This window comes from Colletes gigas, unplaced genomic scaffold (assembly GCF_013123115.1).
Source record: "Colletes gigas isolate AHSC1104 unplaced genomic scaffold, ASM1312311v1 Colletes_gigas_Sc00053, whole genome shotgun sequence".
Classification (NCBI taxonomy): domain Eukaryota; kingdom Metazoa; phylum Arthropoda; class Insecta; order Hymenoptera; family Colletidae; genus Colletes; species Colletes gigas.
Window position 1 is genome coordinate 762,308 of NW_025106682.1, and position 24,103 is coordinate 786,410.

Below are 24,103 nucleotides of genomic sequence, written 5' to 3' on the forward strand. Positions count from 1 at the left end.
ATAAAATAATGTGGTCGTTCAACGATACTTGCTATACTCTAACACTGTCCTAAAACGTGCAAAAATGTAGGAATCTTCTTTACTATGATTCACACTCGAAGAATTAACCATAAGTAGCCAATTAAGTCTCATTTTCTCCCACGACATTGGTACTAAACATTGTTAACAAAAATACTCCTTAAAATGACGGTGGTTCTCCAAAAAAATCACGTCAAGGGAATTTAAGTCGGACCAATAATTATTACAATACTTAATTTTAAAGACTAAAATTTATTATTACAAAACATTATTAAATAATTATGAAAAATTTCGAAATAATTACTCTATGCCGCATAATAAATTTTTTTGAAGATAAAACTAAATTTACACTTATATTTACGTTAGTGATCATTGGTGTTAGTCAGCAGAAAAAAAATTTCTAATATTCGTTGGAAATTTTAAATAATCACTGTTTATTGAAATTATTTCTTCTATTTGTTTTATTATATTATTTCTTTATTATTACAGTTTTTAAATAATACATTTTGGTCTTCGAGTAAAAATTATAATTGAGAAACTGTCAACTAAATATTGGACATTGTTATAATAATAACAATAAGAATAATAATAATAATAATAATATATACGGTTAAAAAACGTAGTTAACAAGAAAAACATAATCAAACTGTGATGAAATCGTAAATAAATAAGAATCGATAGTGGCAAGGATTATCGTATAAAAAATCCCCAAATTATAACAACCATAAGTGTAAATAATTCGAAAACTCTTGGAATACAAGATTCAATTTAAATTTAAGCATTGACAAATTTGTAATCGAGTATTTTAGACCCCAATTTTATTATTTGGATGGAAAAGTTGTCTATTAAAAATGAAAATAATTTTCATTGAATTAATTATCATCATACTAATTAATTTGATTTGAAAATAGAGCACTAAAAAACAAATATTATTTATACAAAATAATTTCCAGTCGAAAAAATAATAAGTTTGGAAATCTTATAATAGAAAATACTATAAAAATGTATTTCAAGAGTATTTTCTAAAGGACTGATGCTGGAAAAAGAGCAATTATAGTCGTAATCTTAATCGTGTTTAGCAAGAAACGCCTATAGTTGTAAGATTCTCGAGTCGATGTAATATTTGCATGTTAATTGTTGTGAAATCTCAATAAAATTGCTATGATAACACTTTGTGTCTATACACTCAATTACGATCCATTTAGCCCACAATTCGAATTGGAAAAGAATCGAAACTGGATTTAATCGACTTGTGAGGCTTGTGAGGCTGGTTTCCCTAAAAACGTCTCAGATATTGAATATTCAAAACTTTAAAACGTTCGAAAGTAATATTTTTCGTCTTCTAGCCTCGTCGAACAGTTCAATTACTATGATTTCAATTGGTTTGTCACGTATTATTAATATAATTATAATTAAATTAGAGCCCAGAAAACTATTTAAAAAATATTATTTTATCCACACATTGTATAAATTGTACATGTACAGGGTGTTCGACTACTCCTGGGAAAAATTTTAATGAAAAACTTTAGAGGCCGAAATAAGACGAAAATCAATAATACCAATTTGTTGATTAAGGTTTCGTTAAAAAATTATTGTTAAAAATTATTAATAAAATTTGTCCACCTACAAGAATTTTTTTCTCGAAAATGGTTAGGAATTCGAGGATATGTCTATTGACCAACAATGATTATAATTGATCCCTGCAACCGAAAATAATTTTTCCAGAACGATTGAAAATTTGTTAATTTCGCTGAAAAATTTTCTGGTTTATGGAACAATCAACAAATTGGTATTCTTGATTTTCGTCTTATTTTGGCCTCTACAATCTCCCATTAAAATTTTCCCCAGATGTGACCGGGCACCCTGTATACAATTTCAACCTATTCAGCTTGCAATTCAACTTGTAAACCCCAAAACCAAAGCTTCTAAACTCAATGCATTAAATTGACCTTGCTTTTTGGGCTCACTTTCTCAAATACGATCAATAAAGTCACAAAATAATTTTTCTCACAAATGAGTACCACCTAAAAATGGTCTAAATCTCCTTTCCCACATTCTCCCAAAATCGCTCGGCACCATGGAAAATCAAATTCATATAAAAAAAGAATTCTCTTTAGTTCTTGGGCCAATTTTCTCCAATTTCCATATTTTAAGTTCACAAAACAATTTTCTTTACGCTAAAATCACTTAATATCGTCTAAATTTTCTCACATTCTCCCTAAAATCCACAAGATTCCATTCGCAACCAAGCAAAACCAAAAAAATTCATTTCGAAATCAAATGTTTCAATTTTATACTCTGCGGATATTAAATCTCCATTGGTAAGACAGATTCCATTGTTCGTGGAGTGGAGAGTCGGCCGCCAGCTGGTGGGTAAAATTCATTTCGAGTTCCTGGGCAAGTGAAAGATGGCGGGAACGTGCGAGAAAGAGATTCGTCGAAATTATGATCGGAACAAGGACAGAAATGGCGGCCGACGGCACTAAACTCGTTGAAACAACTTGCTCGGTTCGAGCAGTGATCCGCTGGACGCCATACTAACCGCGTGCGATCATGCTCTAATCATAAACGTACCAATTCTAACAAATATTTTTGTTTAAAATGTTTTTTTATAATAAATGTCGGTAAAAACCTAATCTAAAGTGAAGTTATGGTTGTTTATCGACAGAAAAAATTGTGAACTGGCCTGAGAAAAAGAAAATGACGTCGGAAAAATTCCACAAGTGAGTTTCCATTCCCTATGAACAGATTTTCAATGGAATTTTAGAGTTTCGTGATCTTTCAGTGACTTTTGTGTGGTTTTTGTAGGGTTAGACACAATAATGTTAAAAGATTGTGTCTGGCTGACACTGGGGGATTGCGTGTTCGATTGTATGTTTGTGTGGAGTGGGTGGAGGGGGAATATTATGTGGCTAGTTTATCATGAAAATAAAGAGTTTGGAGTTTAAAATGTAAAATTATGGGAGAGATTGGATTTTAATGCTTGAATGGGAAAGGTTTTTGGGTTTTTGTTTGGACAATTTTTGGACCTTTCATTAGAATTTTTTGTTTGGTTTCGGGTTACGTTGTGATAATTGGACGGAAAATTGAATTTGAGCTAAAGAAGATGCATTTGGGACTTTGTTGGAAATTTGATAAGCAAACTTATTGAATTTGAAGTAATATTAACTAATTTATTGTGAACTTTTTAATGTGGGAAAAATATAGGACACAATTGATTGATTTTTACTGAATTTCAAACAGTAATTAAATATCATTAATATAGTATTAATAATTAATGTTTTTTTGTTATTTTTGGACAAATATTAAAAGCAATTATTTTGTAATGTACATCTCGTTGTTATGACTGATAGAATATAATTTAATTGATAAATCGAGAATCTAATTTCTTTCAAAATTCCTAATCAAAATTAATTAACTTTAATATCCCACTATTCGAATCAATATTTTTCAAAAATATTGAGAGTTTCAGAAGAAACTGTTCACCTATCAAAAATTTCCATTCAATAAAGAACGATTACAAAAATTAATTCCGCCACTAAAAATAATTTAATAATAAACTATATTTCGTCTAAACTTTTCTAACCCTTACAAAGTTAATCATTCCTTAGAATTATAATTGATTATAAAAAAATAATAATCTTTTATAAATATATACTAATCAAGAAAGTTATCTTGGTTTGCTATTAATAATCGAACTAATTGTCATGGTACTTTCCTTCGATCATGTTCTCTAGCTCGGTTATGTCAAAACGTGTTTATAGCAAATTAGAGAGAAAATTATCATGTAAAGTACTCGTTAAAATATTATTCATACTTTCTCATTTGCTCTCTACCGCCACTTTACAAATCCTAATTAATTCTCGAAGCCTTTAAAAACCAATAAAATTAATAAACAATAACATTAATTAGTTAAACAAATTATAACACATGCGGAAAATAAATTTTGAAAAATGATAGTCGATCGGAATTATTTTTTGGAGAAAAATATTAATTTAAACAATAGAACTGAGAATTAAATTTGAGAAAAATATAATAAATAATAATAAAATTAATTGTATTTCAATGAATTTATTTAGTTTTGTGATTGGATATCCAATCTTTGTAACAAATTTCCAAATCTACAATTTTTCAAATTGAGGAAAACTCTTTTAAACTATTTTTTAACATTGGTATACATTATAAAATGTCGAAATTTCGTGGAGAAAAAACGATTTACTAATTCTTAGGAAGGTTTTTGAAAAAAGAAACTTCGATCTTCGAATTCAATGTTTTTTGTTGAAGAGAAAAGTTTTTGAAGATTCCAGAAGCCGTTCGAATTTTACAAAATGTTTTTAGAAAAACCCATCTCAATTGCATATCGTATAATTAATTTTAAACTGTTAATAAATAATTTAAAAAAACGCCGTCACATTTTATAATTTTCCTTTTTCGTTATCAAAATTTGTTAAAACCTATTGCAAAAAATGGTTAACAAATATTTCCAAAATAGGGGATATAGTTCCAGAGAATATTTTCCTCTTAATCAAAATATTTTCAATTACAATGCCAATTTCAAAATTAATAATTCGTGAATTAATTGAAATATTAGTAACAATTAATTGTTAAAAATACTAAAGATTGTTTAATCAAATTTTGTTTCAAGATTGTCCTGTACTTTCTATGTAAATAAACAAAAATTGTTTTCTGTCTTTGAAACCTTTCGATGATAAATATTAAATAAATAATAGATAACAAATTAAAAGAACTCCCAAGAAACTTAACAATTATAAAAATTTGTCCATTAAAGTAATTTTAACAACGTATAAAAATTAACTCCTGGATTTGTTATTAACAATATGGAACTGCTATTCTAATCTGTTTTAATTTAAATGTCGCAGTTTTGCTAATTTTAATAATTTCGAAAAAATATGAGTACATATTTAGCAAAAATGTGTTTCAGAATTGTATCTCCTGTTCAAAATGAGAAGTTTTTTTGGGTAAAATTGCTCGTTATTTACAGAGCTGCACGAGATGGCGCCTTGGATATTTTAAAAGAAGCAACAAAAAAAGATTGCAACGTCAGAGACGATGGCGGAACGACCCCGACACTATGGGCAGCTTTTGAAGGTCATATAGACGTCCTTCGACTGCTCGTTGCCAAAGGGTACACCAACAACCTAATTAATTATATTAAAACTCAACGTATTTAAATTTCAATCAAAACTGATGCTCGAAATATCGAAAACGCTCACAATTTTTGAATTGTACCCTTAGACAAAAAGAAAGCACATGTATGCTATCATTTAGTTCATGAGAATAAACTAAGAATTCTTTAAATTTTACGAATGATGCGTAAATATCGTCACATGGTAATGTATTACACAGGGTGTTCGGCCAACTCTGGGAAAAATTTCAATGGGGGTTTCTAGAGACCAAAATAAGACGAAAATCAAGAATACCAATTAATTGATGGAGGCTTCGTTAAGATGTTATGAACGTTTAAACTTCTGCCCGTACTGAATTTTTTTCTCGAAAATGCGCAGGATTTCGGGGGTATGTTTATTCACCAAAAATGATTGTAATTGACCCCCGCAACCGAAAATAATTTTTCCAGAACGATTTTAAATTTTTTAATTTAATTATTAATAACTTTTTAACGAAGCCTCCATCAACAAATTGGTATTCTTGATATTCGTCTTATTTTGGCCTTTAGCCTCCCATTAAAATTTTTCCCAGGGATGGCCGTACACCCTGTATAGCGACATAATAAAACTATGCTTATATTTATCAAGGAAAATATGTTTTAGTATGTTTCTACACTTTAAGTCGTGCAAACATAAGGAACAGTAGACATTCAACTTTAACAAAATGTCTAATATTTATTTAAAAAAAGAAGAGACATGGTAAGAAATTAAACAGCGACGATGTAAAAGTGATCTTGCAATTAAGAAATGAAAATTGTTCAAAGGCGAATAGAGCAAATTATCACAAAGTTATATTCGTAAATTGTTCAATTCTTTACTAAAAAAAATGATCGAAGTAATTGTAAATAAGGGCAGACTTAGACACTATTAAAATATAAAGTGTTCCTTCAATCGATGTTATTTTTCTTACACAAATATTTAATTTCCATTAAATAAAAAGCTTCATTTATTAATATGTGCTGTCATTTCAGCGACCCCTTTCACATGACTTTTGACGATGAAAACAAGTACAGACTGTATAGTTTGAAATTATCGCTATAATATATTATCATGAGGCGATGTTTACGTATCATTCGTAAAATTTTAAAAATTCTTAGTTTATCCTCAAGAACTGAATGATAGTGTATGTTATCTTTTATCCAGGAGTGTACTATAGAGTTCATATTCTTACATTCAATTTTGTCAAATTCCTTTTCACAGCCAGAGAAAGATAAAAAAAAGTAAATATGATGTTTTCCAAAAATATGAAAGAAGTTTGAAGTGGAATGGCATATATACTAAATTTGGGGAGGTTTTTGGAAAGAAAATATTTCACCTTTCAAATTCAAAGTGGTTTCACTTGCCGGAAATAATTTTTGAAGATTCCAAAAGCCCTTTGAATCGTTTTTAAATATTTTTGAAAACACCCATCTTCATTTTTCCCATAATTTTCTAGGCGTGGAAAGGTATTTGGGAAAATTTTATTTAAATATCTGAGAATATATGATCCCGTCTTTAAAATGACACCACAAACGTTGTACTACGATCATTTTTCACGAAGTTATGGCAGTTCAAATATTGTGAGCCTTGACAGATGCGCGAAACCGGAAGTGGACGCCATAATCTTGCATCGATCGTCGCCACGAGCGGAAATCGCGACCATGGGTGCACTGATGGAACAAAATCGAAAGCGAGTGGAACAAAACACGGCGGGGAAAAGAGAGAATAAAAGAGAGGAATCGTCACTTGTACAGTCAATCCAAAATTTAATCATTCTACTGCAAAAGGAAACATTTATTTACTCTGTTTGCGAATATTACGATCAAAATTTTTGTCGAAAAATTGACAAAACAACCCACATCATTATTTAATAATTGATTTAAGGGTTACGAAAACATAATTTTTTGGTAAAAAAAACATCGAAAATGGAAAAAACCTTGATAAAAATCATGAAATCCAGTCAATTCTCGGTAACTTCTATACCAAGTATAGTGACGGTTCAATAACCAGTGCAAAATTTTGTTTTGCGTTGTATCATCATGTAATTGATAGATATACATACAGGGTGTTCGGCCACCCCTGGGAAAAATTTTAATGGGGGATTCTAGAGGCCAAAATAAGACGAAAATCAAGAATACCAATTTGTTGATGAAGGCTTCGTTAAAAAGTTATTAACAATTAAATTCTAAAATTTCAAATCGTTCTGGAAAAATTATTTTCGGTTGCGAGTGTCAATTACTATCATTTTTGGTGAATACACATACCTCCGAAATCCTATCCACTTTCGAGACAAAAATTCGAGAAGGTGTAAAATTTTTCGACGGAAAAAAAAACTTCAAATCGTTCTGGAAAAATTATTTTCGGTTGCGGGTGTCAATTATAATCATTTTTGGTGAATAGACATAGCACGGAAATCCTGCGCAGTTTTGAGAAAAAAATTCAGTGCGGGCGGAACTTTAAACATTAATAACTTTTTAACAATGTCTCCATCAACAAATTGGTATTCTTGATTTTCGTCTTATTTTGGCCTCTAGAATCTCTCATTAAAATTTTTCCCAGGAGTGGCCGAACATTCTGTATATTGGAAACGTATGGTTTGACAAACTATAGTAAGTTAATCCTAACTTTCGAGGCAAGGATAGTTTTTATATACTACTTTAATGATTTTAGATCAAACACTATGATTTTCTGTTTGGAAAAGGTGTTGTAATCAGAAAAATAAAAAGGTGCCTCGGTAAAGTCATGAAATCTAGTCCATTTGATGACTTTTATCGAGTATGTTGGGGCAATTTCGATAGAAAAAAGGAAATATTTGCCCAAAAATTGAACAAAATGGATCAAAAATGATCTAAACTTATTCTTGGACGAAAAAATTTTTAATTATTTATTGTTAAACAATGTTTACCGTAGAGGTGATCCGGATAGAAGTGACTATTTCGGAAACACGGCCCTCCATCTTGCAGCGGCGAGAGGTCACGAATATTGTGTCAAGTTCCTCGTGAAATTCGGTTGCAATATTTGGTCTCTAGACATCGACCGACATTCTGCGAGGGATCTAGCTGCCATAAACGGGAGGGAGATGATTTTGCAATACTTGGATCTCGCCCAGGCCGACCAGGAACTCAACAACCGTAAAAAAAGTCGAATCTTAAGAGAAAAGGCTGAAAAAGACGCCGAGAAAAGGTATTCTTTTAACTTGTAAACTAATATTCGATTGTTTGATAAAAAAAATGTCTTAGTTAAGATTTTTTTACACGAATAATTCTTGCAAACCATTTCGTATTTCAGGCTAAAGGAGTACATGAAGAAGCAGAAAATGGCGGAAAAAGAACAGAAGAAGTCGAAAGATCGAACGAAATCGGACTTGACAATTACAAACGAACCTTTTCCACCTCAAAAGCCTGGAATTTTAACGTTCAGGGGTCGCGTACGACCTTCCCCGACCTTCAGTGACATCGTAGGAACGGCTGCGAAGAAAAATGGTGGCGCAGTGTATAGAAAAGCCCTAGCAAAAAAGGCTGTCGACGATTTCAAAGTCGTAGAAGTAAAAATCTCGCCTTCCCCGGGCCGCCATCTTCTTTAACAAACTAAAATTCACCTAAACGATAAATTTTAAACATCAATGGAACAATCTGCCTTGATTTAACCGTGGAATAATATGATTGTTAAATAGACAGAAATCGTTTAAATAATTTTTATTTGATAAAATTCTTTCAAAATGCGAATAGGATTTGCATTTGCAGGTGGAGACGAACGGAAAGAAGTCAATTCGCAGCCTGACAGGCCTCAGGAAGGATTCTGACGTGATGTACGTGGGGACTTACGAAACACAGGCCCAGCAAATAGGAAAAAGAGGGAGGATTTCCGATGTTTGGGGAAGTTTGAGCAAAGCACAGAGCACGCCTGATCTGTTGGGCGATAGGGAATCGGATTGTGACGCGAGTGACACGAATGGAACGGCAGAGGGGGGATTTTTTCAGGAGCCGGCCAGCATTTTCAACCGACCGGGTTTCGGATCCGTGGCTTTTAGAAGAACTGTAAGTTTTTCGAAGTTATTGTGAAAGGCCAATTTCTGGGATTTCGAACGAATTTAGGTTTGTAAAGTGTAGTGGGATTTTGTGTAAGCTTCCTAAGTAGAAAAATTTGATATTGTGAGTGGAGTTTTTCCCATTTTGGAAGAATTGTACACGGATTTTGAGACGACCATTTTCTTAAATAGAAGCCAAATTTTAATTTCTAAACTATGTTTCAATATTATGTATATTAACTTAGAATGCTTCCAAAGTACGAAAATTAAAATTACTCTTAACTTCTATTAAACTACGAATTTTATCATTCACTTTTTTCTCTTCAAAATACATTTCTGCAATAATCAATGAATTCCAAGTTTGATTTATTTGGGGGGTGGGGGGATTTATATTAATATTCGCCGAATATCTTTGGAAGAATAAAAATTTTCGTAATTTGAAGTGTCTCCTACCTAGGAAAAATACTATTCCGTTACTAAAATTACCAAATAACAAATAAAAATGTTTTAAAATATTTTCTACTTGCAAGATAACAACAGCTTTCGACAGCCTGTCCTCTCAAGTGGACGCTCAAAATGGCATCCAAGTTGCAAATGGGACCGGAAATGGATCCATGAATGGCCATAGGCCCAATTCAAACGGTAATAACGAAGAAATTAGCATAGGAAGCGCAGGAAGTTTGGCTCGAAGGCAAAGCATGTGGGACGACGATCTCCTTTCAGGTACGTCGTTTGCAATTTTACTCACAAGTAACATCACCTATAATAAATTTGTTTACGAAGTTTACAGCCAAATGTAACCTCAAAGTGTAATATTATTGCAGAAGAAGAAGAAACGGACGAAGAATGGACGCCATTGCAGAGATTTTTAGTCGCAAATAATCTTTCTTCCATTCATTCTATTTTGGAATCCGAACAAATCGACTTGGAAGCCTTAATGTTGTTGACGGAAACCGACATGGCGGCCTTGAAACTTCCACTAGGACCTAAGAGGAAACTTATTAACGCCATAGCCAACCGAAAGAGGGCACTAGATGCTACTCAAAATGTCATTAAAGACAGTAAACTGTAAAGTTTTGGTGTTATGAGTGAATAACCTGAGATTTTTGGGGTGTAATTCGATGCAGCACCATCTGGAAGACAAGGACTTTCAAGATGGATGACGGAGAAACCACGAAAGAGAGTCAAATGGCCGAATTTTGACAATTTAAGAGGGTTAAAAAGAGAAAGACGAACTATTATTAAGAAAATTGAATAATTTGGGAAGAATGGCGGCCATTGGAATGCAATACACAGTAGCGGCCATTTTATGAAATAGTTTCAGATCGCCTAACTATGAAGTGCCTTACGAAATATTGTAAAAATAATTCTTAAAAAAAAATAGACTAAAAGAACAAAGTTTTCGAATTAACTTGATAAAAAAATGGCAGACTAACCTCAAATTTCAGAGTTTACATAGTTAGAACACTATCTGGGGAACCTATTTTTTAATACTAAAGTCTAGAATTCTCCAAACATTTGCGAGTAGGCCGAATTATGACGATTTAAGGCAATTAAAATAGAAAAACTTTCAAAAGACGGTCCCCTATTGGCAGAATTAACTATGCTCAAAAACATGGTAGCAATATACTTACGTAGCCACGGGAAGCTTCCAAAAAGTTTTAAACCACATTTTTATACAAACCTTCACTTAGAAATCTTTTTTTCCAAAAATGTTTTTTTCATACTTTACGTTAAGTAATAATTTTTAAGGTGGCCATTTAAGTACTTAAGTACGTAGAAGTCATATTTAAATCTCTAAATTGCCTATACAATTATAGGAAAGCTTCCAAGAAATCTTAAACCACATTACTATCCCAATCTTCTCTTATTTCCTAACGAAAACTCTTTGTCTTGCATAGACGCCGTATTTAAATTTCTAAATGGTGTACATCATGTTAGAAAGCTTTCAGACATCTTTATACAAACCTTCCCTTAAAAATCTTCTTTTCCTCTAAAAATTTCATACCAAGTAAAAAAGTTTATACCAAGTAATAGTATTTTACACAGCCATTTGCTTGAGTAAAAGCCATATTTAAATTCTAAAATGGCGTGCATCGTCTTAAGTTCTCAAAAATTTGTATCCCAATTTCTTTCAAACCTTTTTTATTTATTAAAAAAAAAAAAAAAACAAATTAGTTAATTTCACTAATATGTTAGATGAATTATTGTAAAAGAAAATTTTAAACTTCTTCAAATGCTCAAGCTTTCATTCCCTTTTTATTTTTCGCTTACTATTCTTCTCTATAAAAAATTATGTCTGCAATTAAACGTGGTTTGAGTAATATTGGCAATATTAATAATTTATGCATTTACAACTACTTAAAAAAAATTAGTATTTTAAAGAAAAATAACCATAATTATTAAAATTCACGATAGAGGGTTTATATTTTTATAATAATACAGTAATCAACTTTACTAATGGAAAGATTTCCATTAAAAACTCATTTCCCAAACTTCCACGCCCAATTTTCACAATTTCGAATCCAAAATTCGATTTTTAATCCAGCAAATGGCCAGGATAATATTAACAGAGTCTGTAAATGCCATAATTCGCCATTTCTTTCCTGTAGAATCTCAGATATTCTTTAATAAAGAAGAGAATTCCCAAAATTTCTGTCTTTATTGTAAAAATTAAGAAAAATTTCTTTATATCGCAATAAATTTAATATAAATTTGTAAAAACGAAACAAAATAAATGTAAATACCAAATCGATCAATAGCGGAAGCTTCCTTAAAAAATCCTTGCGGCTTTATTCGACACATTATTATACAAGAAACCACGCAGAATAAATAAACTAATCGCTTCAGCCATCGTCGAAACAAAATTCTTTATTATTAAATTTCCTCCGAGAGCCAGTTTACTAATTATACAATTCAAGATCAAATCATTCTTTTGCATAATTAATCTTCACGGAAAGTAAACGAACCAACAACGCTTAGTAGATTATGCTATATTTACAAACAGCGAAGAAGAAAAGGGACGAAGCATAATTAATAAAAAAATAACAGTACAAGCGTTGTTGATTGGTTCGTTAGGTGGATTCATTTGTCGAAAGCGCTAATTAGTGAACGAAAAGAATTGTTATTATTGTTATAATATATATTATTATCGAAAAGGATTCTTTTTTTATCGTACAACGGAAACAAAATTCTCTGATTGTTGGGGAAGATTAGAATTTACAATTTTCTCTTCGTTCGACAACAAAAAAAAACTGTATAAAATGATCCTTCCGTCGGACAAAAGATTTCTACGATTTCTTTAGACCAATCGTAACGATATTATAGTAAATTAATCAGAGTCTAAGCGATCCTTTGGGATTATCAAAGAATATTCTACAAAGATCTCCCTCGCAACCGCCCGCATTGTTCTGTGGATTTTTTGTAGACCTCTTCGCAATGTTCGGAACACCTTTTGTATTAGGTTTGGTGTAAAGGGACTTTTTTTATAACCAATTTTGTGGAAAATTGGGAAAGTTTACGGCGTAAATTGGAAATTACGTGTGGAAAAAGTCTTCCGTTAATTAGGTGTTGATTAGGGGGTTAGAACGAGGGAGAAGATTTACATCATGTAGCGCGCCGTTACATGAAACGCGAACGTTTGTGCGTGGGTGAGCCCATGTCCACGTCGTGCGAGGCTGGCCGTTTATGGTGTCGAGCGAATTCACTAGAAATGAACGCAGACAACTCTGCTTGCCTCCCAGTGCGGCGGGACATCGGTGAACCTATCCAGCAAAACATGTTTTATTCATTAATAAACAAATTATAAACGATTTTTTTTATTTTTTTAGTTTTTTCTTTTTACGTACGACAGATATTCATCTCTAGAAATTCCAGGAATATTGAAATAATTATGCTCCTTCGAGGGAATTTCTGGGACAATTGCGAGGGATATTCTTAATTGAGGATTAATAAATGGGAAAATTATAGTAACTTTTAATAATAATTAACACTGGTAAGCTAATCAGTTGGTAGATTTGATATGAAAAGTGAAAAAGAGGATTAATAAGAGCAAAATAATAAGAATTTTTCATAATAAAAATTGATGGGCCAATTAGTTGGTTTTATGGGCATTTGATGAAGTTAGAACTAATTTTTTGGTGTGTAAAATTATTTTGTAAACTATTTATTAGATTTCAAGCAGATTTTTGGGAATATAGAATTGTTTTATGGACCATTAATGGATTTGAAATTTGATTTGAGGGGGGAGTGTTAAAATTTTGCATGCACTATTACATAAGTTTGGAATCTTTAGAAAAAAAATTCAAGTTAAAATTATAATATAGAATAATAAATAGTTGAGATTGTATAACAGAAAAAATAGTGTACAGTGGATCTATCTATCTTCTAGGAGAGTTAAATAAAAATTCGTTGGAATTAGAAATAGCAAGAAAACTAGTATAAAATTATTCGTTATTCGTTATTAACGAATTAATTCTAATAGTTGTTTATTAATATTGATTGATATTGACGATTTATCTATAATGATCCGTTCAGACAAACAGTGTAATAACGAATAACTAATAATAATGAAGTACCAACAAATAATAAGTAAACAATTAAATAGTCATAACAAAATAAACGAATAAAATTTAATTCGTTATTTTTCATTCAGAATAGAATTTCATTTTCACAAACCCCAGAACTGTCTCATAATCCACCAATCAATCTCAAATATTCAAAGTCTTCTCAAATCATAAAATCTTTCTATGAAAATATGTATTAATTAACAATTAACACAGAATTACAAAACAGAACAAATCCACCATTATTTATCATAAAAATCTATCCTCGATATTTAAGCTATTGCATCTATAAACATTGCAATTATTAAATACTTAAATTTTCAAAATATATTCCATGTCTCACACAACTGTCACAAGCCACACGCACGCACACATATTGTAAACAAAACTCTACAAATCTAAACCTTAGACTGAAATCGTAATTGAAAAATTTTTGTTAAGAAATTCAATTAATTTAATTTATTTTATTTCATTATTTGAAGATAGTTCCCACATTCACAGTTATAAAAAGAAAACTTGGAAAAAAGTATCTGGCCAGTACAATTCCTAAAGAAAGGTATTCCATGTTTCATAAATACATTTGACAAACACTCAGCTCAAGATCAATCAGGTTTAGCCAGTAAACGAGGTAAATCGAAGATATTAAACATGCCATTGCACCAATATTTTTCTAATGATTTCAAATCACGAATGATTGCTCTTTTAAAAGATATTGCTTTTAAAAAAAAGCATTTGCAGTGATGCAAAGATAATTTTTAAATATGAATCATGCCTGTACATCGAGACTGAAGACAATCAAGGAAAATTCATTTAGAGACGAGTTGATGAGAAATTTTATCCAGATTATCTCGCTCACAAACAAAAATTTTGGCAATCATTAATGGTGTGAAGTTGTATGTCTCTTGAAGGTGTAGAGAAATTATGTATTGGAAATTTATTTGTTGGTGTTTGCAAATATTATAAAAAATAATTTGCGCGATTTAACAAATAAAAAAATACAAGAATAATGGAAAAAAAAATGATAAAACAAAATCTATACAAGAGTCTAAATACAAGAAATATAGAGTAAATAATATTTATTTTTAATGTTTTTTATTTACAATTTCATGTAACATATATTTTATCAAAGCAAAGGAAGCATACAACCTTACAACCTTATTATTAAATTTTTTATGTTTTCTTTATAGCAGGAAATGCAGTGATGTTTTTTACTGGATTTCTATTATGTTTTTTTATTTCGTGTCAAAATTGAGTTAAGTCAGTTAAAATAAAGCAATTAAGTCCATAGGTTTAAATGTAAACGAAGAGCAACAGGTACATATAGAAGACTGCCATAAGTGCACATGATGTATGGGCTTTTAGTAACAGATTTATCAACTCTAATCATGGGTCAGAATCACGCAACTGAAAAAGAAATTCTATCATATGAAGATGAAAGATAACGAGAACATGCCCAGTTACCTAGCAAAGAGACAAAATAGCTGCGGCTAATTTAGGAGAAGCAATGAAAATTTTGCATATACTTTGTTATCTGGGCTTCCAGACAGATACAAAACCCTGAGAATGACACTGGCAGGCGAGAAATTCACCTATGTAAATTTAAAAAGAGTGCTCTTAACTGAGTACCACAGAAGAATGTGAAGAGAAACAGCTGAAGGCGACATCCACAGAAGCTCTATATGTAGACTGAGAATAAAAAAATGGATATATGGCTGTTGGACAGTGGATGTACATGTGCATCACGTTTGTCACAAAAAGGAATGGCTCACAGATTTCCACAAGCTGAATTCAGAAACGATGAATACCGCAACCGACCTCAAGAAATACAATGGTGCTAATTTAAAGGCAGAGGACACAAGGAACATAGCTTTGAAAACTCTGGTTAAGGACGAAGAAAGAGGTATAATACTACATGACGAGTATTGTTTCAGACATTAGGAAAATTTATTGTCCGCATCTCAAATTAACACTTTGACAGGATTTATCATTATGACATTAGAAAAATTAATTCCCAAGTTAAGTCGTTGAGGGAAATAAATTTGAATAGAATTTGTGAATTTTAACAAGGTTATGGAAATAAGTACTGAAACAAATTTTAGGTTAAGTAGCTTACAATGGTTTAAAATAAAGATTTTACTTTTGCAAAATGTTATATGGTTTTGATCTGACAGTCAGTGTTAAAAAGAAGGAACATTTCTAGCAAACGGACCGTTTACCAATTCAGTACATTATTAATATGCATTTCATTATTTGCGGAAATTCGTTATTTTTCATTTTAAGAATCATTACTGTAATTAGAAACGACATCACAAGAAGAACAGTTCATGAAGCATATAGAAAGACTGTACATAATTAAAACAGTGATCAATGGAATCGCATGCTTTGTACATAAACACGGATGAAATGTGACATCAGAATGAAGAATGTCGATTTTTTCCTGCGATGCATGCTGTGTTACGAAGGCACCGAAATTACCAAACAGGAAACTAAAAAAGAAAAACAAAAAAATCAAGACAGATGCATATGTAAGCAGATTCATTCTGATGTATACAGCACTATGCCAATCAATTCTACTGGTGGCAGTAAATACTTTTCCGTTCACCGATAATATTTCATGAAAAACAGTAGTCAAATAGATGAAAATTAAAGAGGAAGCAAAATTTCACATTAAAAATTACATATCAAAAGTCGAAAATGAATAGAATAAAAAAGATATAGAGATTTAGAACCAACAATAATTTAGAATTCTGGAATAATGAATTGGAAATATTTTTCGACAAAACATACAAGGCATTATAGAGGACAAAATGGGACATAAATGGATTTATAAAGAGAATACTCGGGAGTAGAGACCCAATGAAGGTTGGTCAGATAACGACAGTGATAATGCCCAAAAGTTGAAAATAGCTGAAATGCCTAAGAAACGATCCGACACAATTTCAAGAAGGAAAGTAGATTAAAGAAAATTATTAGAAACCCATATGGACTTAGAGATAAACCAAAAGACTACAATATTATACCAGGCAGTGATGTAGAGTATAAAGAAAACGAAAATAAGATTGAAGCGAATCTAATAGAAATAATCGAGCTTCAAAATTGATTGAAGACCTTAAATCACAGCAAGCAAACATAATGGAAAAATTAGTGAGCCTTGAAAGTAGAACAGCATTTACTGACATTTACCACTGACTACTCTATATGTATATAGCTTGGAGCAATCCGACAGGAACTGGAATAGAAAATTAGACAATTTTCTCATAGAACAAGGATTCAAAAGATTTAAATTGTCAAGCTATACATATCTAAGAGAAGGGTAGATAAGTATACAAAGTATACAAAAGAATTCTAACTGAGAAATAAGGCTGTCGCAAAAAGCATATGTATAGAGCAGCTTATAAGAGAGTTTGACATGGTGGAGTGCCAGGTTGGAATCTGGCGTCGTATCAGAAAGATGGACCAACGATGCAAGAAGAAATTAAAGAAATGAATCATGTACCATATAAAAAATTCTTATTTGTCTATTGTTAAAGTCTTATTTGCAGCAACGAAGCTTTTCCAATAAAACACGAATCCGTGGAAAGTGCATTGAAATCGAGCGAAACACATACTGAGGTATCTGGCGAATACCAAAGAATACGACATAGTCTATAAATCTAGTCAAAAGGTAGACTTGATGCACACTGCGCTGGAGATATAGATCAAAGACATTTGTTCTCAAGCCTAATCATGTGCATAGGCAAGAATGTAATAGATCAGCGTGACACCAAACTACATATCGCAATGTCGAATGGCATAAAAGCTGTTCTTAAGAAAGTAAAAATTAATTATGTTTCAGATAGAGTAGTTAATATGTAGTTCGATAATCAAAAATGTGAAAAACGGATTGGTCAAAATTGCATACGTTCCGTCGAACGAAAATCCCGCCAACATAACGACGAAAGGAATTAACAAAGATATCCCACCAAAGATGAATACATATGTAAAGATTGAATGCAGAAAAGTGTATGATTGAAGATGGTTTCCGCGTTCACAGTCATAGAGGACGTGACGAACTTTCCGAGGACCGCTTTTAGCTGTTTCCCCGTCTGTCTCCTATGTGTGCCCGCCATGATACAAAATGAAAGATATCATAAAACATGCTTTACATTAAAAATTTATATACATGTTCTCATACCGACTTATTGCTATTAATCAGTTTATATACAGGATGAAGCACCTAAAACAGGCCACCTGAATAACTCGCTAATCTGTAATGATAGAAAAAAAAATGTCAAACAAAAGTTGATCGATTTCGAGGGACACATACAGCGATGTCAATAATTTTTTCATAAGCGTAAAGAAAATATGAAGATCAAACTTGTTTGTTTAAATGAGATGATGTACATTTTTATGAATATTCTGATAGAACTATTCAGAACGAGTACAATGACCTATAAATAAAGATTATTCAAGGTTACACAAGGTTAACTGAAATAGAAAATATATCGTTGCAAATTATTTCTATGTTTAAATCATGTCTTCTCTACTTGCTGGTGTCTTGTTGATATCGCTCTTGTAATCGTTCAAACGTATCACTGAATGTAAATAAACATTGAATCACACAAAGCATTATTTGTTTATACTAATTAGTTTGAATTTATCAATTGATCAAAGTACATGTTTGCAATATGCGTTACACGTCGCCAAATGATGAGAGAATCAGTGCATTTGTATACGAAACGATTTCCCGATCATGTTCGTCCTTCGGGAACTGTTTTCTCAAACATGTTATTATTTAAAAATTATTGAATTGGTCAGGGAATATTAGATGGCGTCTACGTTCCTCAGACAAAGTTAAAATAACAAGTGTATAACGAAATACCAACAACTAGAGAATACATGATGGTGCATATAAGGAAAGCTTGCATTGCGAGTAATCCAAATGAAATTCAACGTGCAGTAACTTTACAGCACAGGGTCATCATTTTGGACACTTGTTGTAGGAATAAATACGCCAATAAGTAAATTAGTAAGATATTATAGTTGACCTCGTGCAACCTTAAATGAACTTCATTTATAAGTAATTGTTTTGAAACTCTATCAGAACATACATAAAATCATCCCATTTAAAAAAACAAGTTCGATCTTTATATCTCCTCTATACCTCCACCTACAAAAAAATTATTGACACTGCTTTATGTGCCCTCGAAATCAAACAACTTTTCTTTCATACTTTTTTTTCTTGTATAATTACAAGCAAACAAGTCATTCAGGTGGCCTTTTTATATCACTAAAATAGATTTAATTAAAAATATATTTTTTATATTTTATCAACCGCATGCTACATTATTTATGATTTCTTTTTAATTAAATGAATTTAGATTTAATCTTCAAGTCTCTAATTAAATTCTACGACTTTAAACTATATTCCAAGTTCTCCACCATTCCCACAATTCACACATATACGAGCGCGCGGGCAATAGTTCCAAATAAAACACGAAACTTCACAAATTAACACCTAGTGACATAACGAAAGACAGTGTTATCATAATCAAAAGTAAAATAATTCTCACCAGATAGTGCAATCGCTTCTCTAAATGTGTGTAACTCAGGATCAGGGTCGTTTCCAGCTGTGGCTGTAGGAGCCATCACCATACTTGGTGTGGCACTCTGTGATGGTGGAGAACCACACACCATCATCCGTGGTTTAGGCGAACTCCTGCAAATTTTCACAAATTTCACACACACGATTTTTTATTTTCCAGTACCATTTTCAATAATAAAACTATAATACATAACAATTTTTCTATAATATTTTCAATTTTCAATAAAAAAAAACCTTTTTTACTGAAGAATTTTCCAACAATATTTTCACATTTTGATAAAATTATGTAATAACTCTGTGCAAACTTATCGTTTTGATAAAACTGTGTGCAAAAAGTTTATATAGAAATGTGTTTCGAGTAAGAACCTGTGCGAATGTGGTCGTGGTGGAGGCGGTTTTCCAGCAAGATAAGCTAAGAGGTCTTCTCTGCGAATCATGCGTCTCTTTTTCCTTGCCCAGTTCATTATTTCTTTGCTACGCTTTTGACGCCCCATTTCTACACCCAGTTCACTGCATCGACGCATACTATCCACAGAATCTATGGAAACAATTATTGTATTAATACAAATATTATGTGACAAAAACCAATAATTATTGTAAACCAGTTGCAGTAGTTTGTTTGCACTAACTATAAATGGGAAATTTGAGATATTGGATGCAAAAACTTTTGGAACTTTTATTCATTGGAAAATATAGTTTCATATTCTTCTATGATAAATGATACGTTTCAATCAGTAATTACTGTAATATAGGATAATAATAACATTTGAGACGTTCAACAGACAAAAACTATTTTTGAATACGTATTAACTGGAAATAAAATTATATATTCTTCTACAATATGATAAACAATAATATTTGTGACATTTGAAACTATCTTGACATTTCTATTTGCTGGGGAAATAAATATTATATTCTCTTATAATGCACAATAAGTTTGATTCGGTAATTAATTATTCATCAATAAGATTATAATAATGTATCTGAGGCATTTGATAGAAACTTTTGGAACTCGTAAAGCTTAATTTATTTTTTACAAGATCGCATGCCAAATATAGGTGGAATAAACTGTTTGCATTATGAAAATATAATTCATTAAGGTTTGATTGTATTTTCAAATTGAAAGATTAACGAAAACAACACTAGAAGTAAAAGGAGGAATGAGAGGCAAAAACAAAAATAAAAAGAAGAGTGACAAAAACGGCACTAGAAATAGAAGAAAAAAAATGATAAAGACAACACCAAAAATAAAAATTGAAATAGAAGAAGGAAAGAGAAATTGTAACAAAAACAGTACTTGATCATAACCTCAAAATAAAGAGGCAGAAAACCCCAAATTAATAGTTCGTTGACGATCCTAGACGTACCTTTGTACAATGACGTGACAGTCCCAGCGGCAGTCTGGAAGGGCAGCCATAGCGAGACGCCCTGCGTTCGATCTATAAAACACGAAAAAAGTGGGGTTAAATAAAATACTCAAATCAGATCGATACTTCTACCTCTCGAATATATCGAATACTTCGACTAATCGAAATACTGTCTTTTAAACAAAATGGACGGTCGCTTTTCTACATTAACCAAATAAAATAAACCTTTTTATTATTATTATTATATTTTGAAGAGATTATGATTGTTAACGGTACATATTGTCTTTAAAACAACATAGACAGTCACTTTTTGTAAAAGTAACCTCGAAATAATAAACTTTTCTAAATATTATTATAATACTTAAAAAGATTATGGTTGTTAGTTATGGTCGCCTTTTTACATTCGATCAATCGATACACTGTCTAAAATCAAAATGGACGTCACTTTTTGCAAAAATAACCTCCACGCAATTAACTTTTCTAGCTATTACTATAATACTTCGGAGAATGAATTATGGTTAATGGAAACTTCGACTAATCGAAATACTATCTTTAAACAAAATGGACGGTCACTTTTTGCATAAACGAAAAATAATCTCCACATAATGAACTTTTCTAGCTATTATTCAATTATTGTACTTTGAAAAATAGATTATTACTGTCTTTGAAGCTGCAACTAATCGAAACACTGTTTAAAACAAAATGGACGGTCATTTTTTGCAAAAACCAAAAATAACCTCCAGATAATAAACGTTTCTATTATTATATTTCAAAGAAATTATGATTGTTAATAGTATATTCGACTAATTGAGACACTACCTAAAAATAAAATGGACGGTCACTTTTCACAAAAATAACCTCCAAATAATAAACTTTTCAACTATTATTAAAATACTTTGAAAAGATTATGGTTGTTAATTATAGTCGCTTTTGTAACTTCGACTCATCGAAACATTGTCTTTAAAGACAAAATAGACGATCAAAGACAAACATAATCTCCACAAAATAAAGTTTTCTAGCAATTATGATAGTTGGAAGGAAGAAATTATGGTTGCCTTTGTACAGCTGGGCGATGGCCGACGCCGTGGTCTGGAAGCTTATCCACATTTGCTGGGAGTATAGTTCTTTCTCATTGTGGAGCTGAGTTTCATAATCCGGCTCCGCCTCCAGCGCCTCGACGCACTGTTGTTCCCAATTACTATACCAGAGATCCATTATGGGATCTTCTTCGCTTCTATCCTCGCTCATGATCTCCGTCTTTCAAGTTGTCGCGACTTTTTTCCTCAACACTGAACACACACACACGCCACACACGCAAATTAAACTGCGTCGTAAGAGTTTTTATGTTTTGGTTTAGGATTGTTTTCGCGTAATCATGCACGACACGCTTAGTTTGAAGAAGTCAGGTCGCGGCCATTGTGGTTTTTAGTGCCTCCGTTGGAGGATTGTAGCAATTGCACGGAAGCAAGGAAACGAGAATATACGGAAAGCAGGTAGGAACGGAACAACAGGCATAATACCTTCGATGCGCACGGAAGGCGAAAGACTGGATGGTGGATGGGACTCCGGAGTGGGGGGGCTTGTGGTGCTATCTGGATGGCTGATTTGAGGAACTAAAATGTGGCAAAAGGTTGAAGTTTAAAGCTGAATGTTTACTGTTGGCAAGGAAGATTCGTAGAGATTTTTGTTAATTATGGTGAAATTTATGTAATAATGTATTAACATTGGTCGCTTATATTTCTTTGTAATATTAATTACAAAGTTCGTTTTAACAAACAGTAATTTTCTACTTATTTTTTACTATTATTACATTCACTACTATACTAATGCATATCTCTGACCGAACACACTAATAACTCGAATGTGAAGTTCCTTCACTCGACATTCTAATATTAGTAATGAATTGCGAGAATTTTGATGGTTGGTATTTCTTTCTCTATATGTATGAACATTGGTAAAATGTTTACATTGGAATTTTGTTTTGTATACATTGTGACATTCATTTAAAAGTTACATTTCGTTTCTTGAATGGAATACAAATTTTCAAACCAGCTTTTATTTTTAATATATTTTAATACGGAGAAATCAAAAATGAAAGTCTTGATTGAGGTAATTAGTGCTATTAACCCAAACCTAACCTAGTAATAACTCAAATGTGACGTTCGCCACTGAATATTCTACTGTTGGTAAAGAAGGATCGCGATAATTTTATCACAGACGAGATATATGAATAGACGTCTCACGTAATGTAATTTTTCGGCCGGAGTTTCTGGGGTCCCGGGACCCCATTACCATTTTCGTGTCACTCGCAACGTTATCAACAGATTCAGAAATTAACACAAGAGGAAGTGAGACAGAAAATAAAATTACATAAATTTTATTATTTTTTAACGGAATTAAAGCTGTAGGGTCTATCATTGGACATTAATCGATTAATTTCATTGGAGAAATCAATCGATTAAGAGTATTTAAAAATTTCAAGATTATTAAAATTCCTAAGGATGTATTTCATTGATACGTACACTGCAAATTCTCTATTTTTTATTTTAAATTGTAATACATCATTTATTAAAAAAATAACTCGGCAGAAACGTATTTGCGACTCGAAATCAGTTTAATCAGACTGTGCATCGGGGCCCCGGAAACTTCTCATTCCTCACTTTCGCACACTATGCCCAAGTGCGTGTACGTGAGCTCGTTGAATTTCGGAAGAGCCGAGAAGAACAGGCTGATACTTGCTTTCCTTCTCGCTCTTGCATCGCTGACGTCGCTTACATTTCTCGAAAGCAAGCCTGCTGGCATCGCCACCCGTTCGAATCGTCAGTAAACGACAAAAGCCATCGTGACTGACAGACCTTACATTTCTCGAAATCGGACCTGGGCGCTTTTTGAAGATTCATTGACTTTCCATACGAAGCGACCATGCGTTATATACATATACATGTTATACATGCTAGGAACTATAAGTTGTATAACTTTTGTCGTATATCTACTCTCTAATAACATGGGAAAATTTTAAAATATAAAAAAATGTAAGAATACTGTAGAATTTTTGCAATGGAGAATTATTGAAGGAAAATGAATTGATTATATACATATGTATATATCGGACACATCCCTCGCAAACACGCTGCAAACATTAATGAGAACAAAACTGCAAATCTGTCCTTTTTTAAAACCCCGCAACTGATCTTTGACTCGGAACTCGTCCTCTTCATTTAGCAATTATAATAAACGTAGACTCATTAAAATTCGTAAAAATAACAAAGTTATAGCCATTTAGAGGGAAGAGTACCCAACGGTTAATAATCATACCAGAAATTTTAAATGAGTTTTTCTCGAAACCATTGTAGCATACCGGATAGAACAAAAGAAAA

The 24,103-nt window shown here is 31.9% G+C and overlaps 2 protein-coding genes across 2 annotated transcripts; one reads left to right on the top strand and one right to left on the bottom strand.

The window, feature by feature from the left end:
- The first annotated feature begins 2,390 nt into the window (after positions 1–2,390).
- LOC122403443 (Usher syndrome type-1G protein homolog) lies at positions 2,391–11,359 on the top strand. The gene is made up of 7 exons (XM_043406971.1): positions 2,391–2,741; positions 5,021–5,164; positions 8,094–8,366; positions 8,472–8,727; positions 8,927–9,220; positions 9,741–9,933; positions 10,035–11,359. Exons 1-7 carry the CDS (start codon positions 2,719–2,721, stop codon positions 10,280–10,282), a joined length of 1,431 nt encoding a protein of 476 aa, XP_043262906.1. The 5' UTR covers positions 2,391–2,718; the 3' UTR covers positions 10,283–11,359.
- Positions 11,360–12,061: 702 nt separating this feature from the next.
- On the bottom strand, positions 12,062–22,261 carry LOC122403444 (UPF0472 protein C16orf72 homolog). The gene is made up of 5 exons (XM_043406972.1): positions 21,782–22,261; positions 20,727–20,798; positions 19,726–19,897; positions 19,328–19,473; positions 12,062–12,974 (listed from the first exon to the last, which is right to left on the bottom strand). Exons 1-5 carry the CDS (start codon positions 21,972–21,974, stop codon positions 12,832–12,834), a joined length of 726 nt encoding a protein of 241 aa, XP_043262907.1. The 5' UTR covers positions 21,975–22,261; the 3' UTR covers positions 12,062–12,831.
- Between the last annotated feature and the right edge of the window lie 1,842 nt (positions 22,262–24,103).